The 7,498-nt window shown below is 34.3% G+C and overlaps 2 protein-coding genes across 2 annotated transcripts in view; both read left to right on the forward strand.

The window, feature by feature from the left end:
* Nucleotides 1–1,910, forward strand: part of rasgrf1 (Ras protein specific guanine nucleotide releasing factor 1) — a 52,752-nt gene extending 50,842 nt beyond the window's left edge. The window contains exon 27 of the mRNA XM_051134706.1: nucleotides 20–1,910. Coding sequence (XP_050990663.1) covers nucleotides 20–112 — 93 coding nt within the window. The 3' untranslated portion in view covers nucleotides 113–1,910. The remainder of the gene's footprint in view (nucleotides 1–19) is intronic.
* Nucleotides 1,911–3,435: 1,525 nt separating this feature from the next.
* On the forward strand, nucleotides 3,436–6,433 carry ctsh (cathepsin H). Its single transcript, XM_051134310.1, has 12 exons — nucleotides 3,436–3,595; nucleotides 3,891–3,922; nucleotides 4,047–4,152; nucleotides 4,239–4,309; nucleotides 4,395–4,499; nucleotides 4,589–4,675; nucleotides 4,782–4,837; nucleotides 4,943–5,024; nucleotides 5,485–5,553; nucleotides 5,628–5,734; nucleotides 5,833–5,958; nucleotides 6,064–6,433. The coding sequence occupies exons 1-12, from the start codon at nucleotides 3,520–3,522 to the stop codon at nucleotides 6,137–6,139; spliced, it is 993 nt and encodes a 330-aa protein (XP_050990267.1). The 5' UTR covers nucleotides 3,436–3,519; the 3' UTR covers nucleotides 6,140–6,433.
* Nucleotides 6,434–7,498: the final 1,065 nt, after the last annotated feature.

The following is a 7,498-nucleotide window of genomic DNA, read 5'->3' on the forward strand; positions in this document are numbered from 1 at the left end:
CACCACATTTGTCTTTCAGGCAGCACTGTATTTACTGGACAGAAGCTCAGTGATGGATGAAGAAGGCCTGTATGAAGCCTCTCTCAGAATTGAGCCTAAAGTACCCAACTAAGAGAGGCTCCGCCGAACGTCTACACAATGTACAGACACTACGCTCTCTACAGTATACATCCATGTGTTCTGTTACGTAACATGATTATTACTCCTGGATGTGTTTCCTTGTTTTTAGTCGTAACCAAATGTTGCCTAATTGTTTCAGATCTTTCACCAAGAACTTGATTTCAGCCTCTGTTCTTTAGGGAATCATATTTTGTTTCCAAATCCAAAGTATAGGATATAATCCTAGTTCAAGGTGTGGTTGTTTCTTCAATTGATCAGGCTCATCCACATCACCTTAATGAAATATAAAAAGCCGGCAGGAGCATTTTGAGATTTTAATAGATGCATGTAACTAATTTACGGTATATGCATACCATGTAGCAATGTGGAAAGCAGATATATTACTGTATACAACCAAGCATATAGGAACACTTATACTGTTATACTATTATATTCCATGTCACTGTACTTAGCAGAATCAACTCCAGCATTTTACGTCTATTTGTTGCGATAATTAACATCCGTCCCTTGATTTCTCAAGGGGTTGGTTGGACATGCCTAAACTACCATGACATTTTTTTAACAGTTTTGGCATGACTTAATTAAAACAGACAGTGAATTGCTTGGTAATTATATTACATTAATCATATTGGCCAATAAGGATTTTGATCTGTTCTTGCATGCAAAATTTATTTTGCACACAATAAATGATTTTCTCAGCCCTAAATTTTACAATTTCTTCATAAAAAGAAGCAAATCCGCATTATGTTTTTTTTTTTTTAAACTGGTCGTTTCGTGATTGTTTACCCATGTAATGTTTCCGTTGCTCACAGCCACATTTCTTAGCAGTTCTGGGTTCAACACTATCCTTCTACACCAGATTATCCAGCTATTGTACATTTACAGACAATCTATGTCCTTCTTGCTGTTCCAGTGATTGTGGAACGTGACTGAATATCACTTTGTAAAATGCATTGTCGTTTAAGAGTATGATCAAAAGTGAATGACCTTCCCGCTTGCAGCATACAAAGGGTATTTTTGTAGTCCTAGAATAAAGACGTAGGGTTCTGCATCCTTACCTAAAAAAGAAAGAAAAAAAAAACGACCGTAGAAACATTTTTGTACAAACATTGTCAACTCGCCACACAGAAAAGTATTCTGTATATTTTGTACATGCAGCCCTATGTATTTCTTAACATGTACTAGTTTAAAGCACACCTCTTTAAAGCGTTGTATCCTATGCTTACACACTCAATGCTATATGATTTGTGATTTTGAAACCATGATCTAGAGGTAGAGGACTTTAAAGTGTTTTTGCATATACTGTAATCCTGTCTATAATCATTCTCTTAGCAGGAATATAGTAATGTAGTGCTTATTCTGTGAATATTTGTATGTATTTTTACTATGTACAGTCTGGAAACACACTAAACGCTCATGTGGCAGGCATGCAACACTGTATCAGCCAGAAACTTTAAAAAGGACAATATATATATATATATATATATATATATATATATATATATATGTATATATATATAGATCTATATACATACTGTATACACATCTATGTGCACATACTCTTATAAATGATATATAAACATACAAACAAACATTTTGCTGTTAGCAATACCCAGTGGTATGAGAATTATCTTTCAACCCTTAAGTTTATTTCCACGGCTTGGGAAATATTTCCAGTTTTTGTACAAAAAAGAAAAAAGAAATGAACAGAAAAGAAAAAGAAAGAAAATTAAATAAAACTGTATGTTTCCTGATTACCTCTTGCTAATAAATCTATTCTATCTCAGGGGGATATTGCTTCCTTGTATGTGGTTTTTGTCATGCTCACCTTATTAATTTTAAAACGGCAGTTTTTTAACATGTGGGTCATTCTATAACTGGGTACATCTCATTGTCCCAATTACACTACTATATGTTGAAAAAGCCATATCTTTTGTTCAAAAATGATGTTTGTATCACATACAACCCTGGTATTCAGCTGTTCGATTTTATACAGTTGCTCATTCTTCTCTGCATTTAAGCATGAAAATTACCTCAAATATCAATTAATTTCATAGTTTTGCCTTCAGTTAGACTATGTTATTAAGATATTCGAGTGTGCACTTCAAAAATAATAAGTGTTTATTGTGATATATAACCTGCAGAGAACATTCCAGGAACGTTCTCTGTAAGTTATAAAAATAAAATCTAAAAATAACCTGCAGGGAACGTTTTGGGCAGGTTCTTTTTAGGTTATAAAATTAAACCAAAAAGGGAACGTTCTGGGAACATTCCCTGTAGGTTATTAAAAAGAGAACCTACAGGGAACGTTCCTAGAACGTTCTCATTTGGTTCCCAAAAAAATAACCAAACGGGAACCATAGGGAAATGTTAGGAGAACGTTCTGTGTTTGCTAACTTGTTTTATTTGTGTTTGAAAAACCATTGTCAACTAAGTTACCCCCCCGCCAAAAAAAGGAGTAGTTTGTCCCATACTCGCATAATTTGCACAGTATGATGATTTTTTTTTCTAGAAGCTAGTTCTTAAACTAGCAAACCTGTGTCAAGAGTGGATTAACTGACTGTCAACAGTGTTACAGTGTTACACAGGTATTATTGCTGCAAATTTTAACAAGACAATTTAACCAAAACTTTTTTGTTTATGAAAATATATTCATAAACATACCATACGCTCAGTAGTTCTAGGCTTCCATGTTGAGTATAGGCCCAAAACATTAAAAATGTCAACTAAGTTACCCATCAACTGTGCTACCCAGTAACTGTAACACGGTGGACAATAGCAAACATAGATGGTATTTTATGCACATACTCCTACAGATCACCTTTATTTATATAGCACTTTATACAGTGTAGATTGTTTCAAAGCAGCTATGTAGCTTTTTTGGGAAAAAGGAAAACTTTTTTCTTCACATTGTCAAATTCTAAATGTACCCCTAACTATAGAATGACCCATGTACATTTATGCATTTAGTCAAGTGTTTGTTTGCTCTGATATTATGCTGTCTTGCATACAGAAACATTCATTACTTAATTGTAAGACTTTATAAATAGCTTCTATATAATCAACTTTTGTTGTAAAAGAACATATGGTTATTATTAGTAACTCATTTGCGTGACACAATTGGTCATGTGATGTCAACGTTGTTGCTCCTGAGGTGACGACCCGCTCAACGTATATAAAACGGTTTTATCCAAGTGCACATTGTACTGATATATCTCAAACATGCTGCTAATTTCTTTGTGTAAAACGTTTTAATTATTAAAAGAATACTGAGTGCACTTTTAACCCAAAGAGCAGAGGACAATGAAAGCCCTCCCTCATGTAGGAGGAGTGCTGAAGCTCATGTGATGAGATCTCAAATTACACTGTAATGCTGCTAAGTTGCTCGCAGGGTTGAAGATGAACAGGCTGATTTTACCGGTTGTGTTTGCCATTCTGTATCAGGTGCATGCATTGCCATTGCACACTGAGGAAGGTAAAAAAATTTAAACCAGCTTTTGACTTTGAGCTTTTTTTCTTCCACGTTACGACGCTGCGTCGTACTTTCGTTTTTGACTCTTTGCCGCTTGGCTTGAATACAAAAGCATAACAAGTTCATGAACATTAAGACTTAAAGTTGCCTGTAGGCTATAGTTATAGTTATATATAATACTATAATAATATAATAATTTGTAGACTGAATGATAAAACAATTTAAACATTATATAAATGTATTTTGGAGAATGTTTGTGTGTATTAAAAATGAAAATACAAATGTTTATTTGTTACAGATGAGTATCTTTTCAAATCATGGATGTCTCAGGTAAGAAAAAGTTAATTGTAAGCTCATGTCGCAACACAAGGAAATTTGGGGCGAGACTAACCATAGGAAGTGAAATTAGAAAGAGGAAGGGAAGTAACTTTTGTCATTCTTTTAAAATTTGCAGTATAACAAAAAATATGAGATAAATGAATATTACCAGCGGCTACAGATATTCCTGGACAACAAGAAGAAGATTGACCTCCATAATGCAGGAAACAACAAGTTTTCAAGTATGATCTGATATAATACTTAAGTCTATGTCTTGAAACAGTGTTATAATGGATGTTTTAAAAACACAAAACATTTCTCTGCACAGTGGGGCTGAATCAGTTTTCAGACATGACCTTTGCTGAATTTAAGAAGTTCTACCTCCTGACAGAACCTCAGGTACGGTATTCTTTTTACCAGCCTCATGTGATCAGTGAGGAAATAGGAAAGTACCACAATTCATAAACATTTTTCAACCTGACAGAACTGCTCCGCCACTAGAGGGAATCATGTGAGCAGTAATGAGCCTTATCCTGATACGATTGACTGGAGAACGAAAGGAAAGTATGTGACTGATGTCAAGAACCAGGTAGCTTGCTTATTTATCCTCTATTGTGCTTATAATGTGTTATTTTTTAAGTAAACAGTGCTGATGCTTAATCAACGACACTGTTTCAGGGAGCTTGCGGTAGCTGTTGGACTTTTTCCACCACAGGCTGTCTAGAGTCCGTCACTGCTATTGCCACAGGGAAACTCCTAGACCTAGTATGTAAATGTTGCTTTTAATGTAACAATAACAGTGAACGTTCAGCATTAGATATTAATAAGGTCCTAATCATACTTCCTGTTCATATCATGCACTGTTTTACAGGCAGAGCAGCAGCTTGTAGATTGTGCAGGTGCTTTTGACAATCATGGCTGCAATGGGTGAGTTAGATAAAGTGAATAAATTGGCTTCTTTTATGGTTTTAGGAGTGAAGTCTTCACTGTAAAATGGTCTAAACAAACTTAATCCTGTCACGTGATTTTTAGTGGCCTCCCAAGTCATGCTTTTGAGTACATCATGTACAACAAAGGTCTTATGAAAGAGCAAGATTACCCCTATAAGGGTATAGTAAGTATTTTACAGTTTTAAAGGGTTAGTTTATACAAACATGAAAATTCTGTCATTAATTACTCACCCTCATGTCGTTCCAAACCTGTAAGACCTTTGTTCATCTTCTGAACACAAATTAAGATATTTTTTAAGATATCCAAGCGCTTTCTGACTCTGTATATATAGACAGTAATGCAACTGACACGTTCAAGGCCCAAAAAGGTAGTAAGGACATTGATAAAACAGAATAAAGTAGTTGCGTTGCTGTCTATGCAGGGACAGAAAGCTCTTGGATTTCATCAGAAATATCATAATTTGTGTTCTGAAGATTAATGAAGATCTTACAGGTTTGGAATGGCATGAGGGTGAGTAATTAATGACGGAATTTGTATTTTTGGATGAACTCTCATCTTAACTATTGTTTTCAAGAGTTTGTTTATAAAGTTTTGACATTTGTTCATAATGTATTTGCTTGTAGCAAGGTGAATGTAGATTCAGACCAGATCTGGCTGCTGCCTTTGTGAAGGAGGTTGTAAACATTACAAAGGTAATTGATGGTTCATGTATAAATATTATTAACACTTCATGTCATCACTCTAAAAACTAAATTCCTGTTAATAGTATGATGAAATGGGCATGGTAGATGCTGTGGCCAGGTTGAACCCTGTCAGCTTTGCATATGAGGTGACATCTGATTTCATGCACTACAGAGATGGAGTGTATACCAGGTTAGGATGAAATATACTGTATATACATTTGCTTTTATATTAGATTTATTTGTGACAGTTCATGACAATTTCTGTAATGTTGTGACTGTATTTTATAGCACTCAGTGTCACAACACTACTGACAAGGTGAACCATGCAGTGCTTGCTGTGGGCTATGCTGAGCAGAATGGAACTCCGTACTGGATAGTGAAGAACTCCTGGGGAGCCAGCTGGGGAATTAACGGGTCTGTTTGTATGATATTCTCAAATGTTGTGCCACTGTAAGGTTGAAAAACACTTGACAAACTTGACCATGATATAAATGTAATCTGTTTTTTTTCCCCATACAGATATTTTTACATTGAGAGGGGAAAGAACATGTGTGGACTTGCTGCCTGTTCATCCTATCCTTTACCTTTGGTGTAAATAACTGAAAATATTATCTTACACCATGAAAAGGGAGACAAATTATTGCATTTTACTCTCACACAAAATCATTTTATCCACTATGGCCAACATTAATGAGTTGTAGTCTATTCTAGCTGTCAGTAAATAAGTTAAATGCTGTTTTAACTTTACATTAAAATAAAGATTTAAAACATTCAATGACACTCCATTTGCTATAATATATGTTCAAAGCTGAAGCTGTCTACAATTAAGATTTTGTAATGTTCATGTTTGCAACCAAAATCATTGTACTGAAATAAATGTGTTTTTTTCTCAGGGATTTGTTTGTGTGTGTGTGAGTGTATGAGAGCTTAAAGACTTCAAAAAGTAAACAAACAAACAAACAAAAAAAACTGCAAAGGACACTGCAGACATTGCTCGAGTACTTGTGTGTAAAATGTACTGTATTTAAATTTATTTATAAATTGTTTATGCTGTTTTTTAATTAAATACTTTGAGACGGTATACACTTGAGGTCAAAAGTTTACACACACCTTGGAGAATCTGCAAAATGTTAATTATTTTACCAAAATAAGATGGATCAAACAATATGCGTGTTATTTTTAATTTAGTACTGACCTGAATAAGATATTTCACATATAGCCTAAGACATTTACATATAGCCTACAAAAGAAAATAATAGTTGAATTTATAAATATGACCCCATTCAAAAGTTTACATATGCTTGATTCTTAATACTGCGTTGTTACCTGAATGATCCACAACTGTGTTTTTTTGTTTAGTGATAGTTGTTCATGAGTCCCTTGTTTGTCCCAAACAGTTAAACTGCCTGCTGTTCTTCAGAAAAATGCTTCAGGTCCCACAAATTCTGTGTTTTTTGTATGATTTTAAGTTCAGTTGAAGGTTCAAATGCTTTTTTCATTTAGTACTGCCCTTCTGAAGCTACAATATATACATATATATGTTTCAGAAGACAAAATAAGTGAAATTCACCCTGATATTCAAATTCAAAAAGATTTTACTCTTAATGCATAATTTCTCCTTCTTTTGAACCTTCTGTAATAGTTGCATATGAGTCCCTCAGTTGTCCTCAGTGTGAAAAGATGGATCTTATAATCATACAGTCATTGTTGGAAAGGGTTTAAATACACAAAAATGCTGAAAAACCAAAGATTTTGTGGGACCTAAAGGATTTTTCTGAAGAACAGCAGGCAGTTTAACTGTTCAGGACAAACAAGGGACTCATGAACAACTATCACTAAACAAAAACACAGCAGTGGATCATTCAGGTAACAACACAGTATTAAGAATCAAGCATATGTAAACTTAGATGGGGTATCTTTTATAAATTCAACTATTATTTTCTGTTATGGACTA

Source organism: Labeo rohita, chromosome 18, assembly GCF_022985175.1.
Source record: "Labeo rohita strain BAU-BD-2019 chromosome 18, IGBB_LRoh.1.0, whole genome shotgun sequence".
NCBI classification, from domain to species: Eukaryota; Metazoa; Chordata; class Actinopteri; order Cypriniformes; family Cyprinidae; genus Labeo; species Labeo rohita.

What these genes read in the sequence shown, in the direction of transcription:
- ctsh (XM_051134310.1), top strand. Translation starts at nt 3,520, where the DNA reads ATGAACAGGCTGATTTTACCGGTTGTGTTTGCCATTCTGTATCAGGTG. An exon ending in CAGGGAAACTCCTAGACCTA is followed by an intron (nt 4,676 to 4,781) that starts GTATGTAAATGT and finishes ACTGTTTTACAG; the next exon opens with GCAGAGCAGCAGCTTGTAGA. An exon ending in GCCAGCTGGGGAATTAACGG is followed by an intron (nt 5,959 to 6,063) that starts GTCTGTTTGTAT and finishes TTCCCCATACAG; the next exon opens with ATATTTTTACATTGAGAGGG.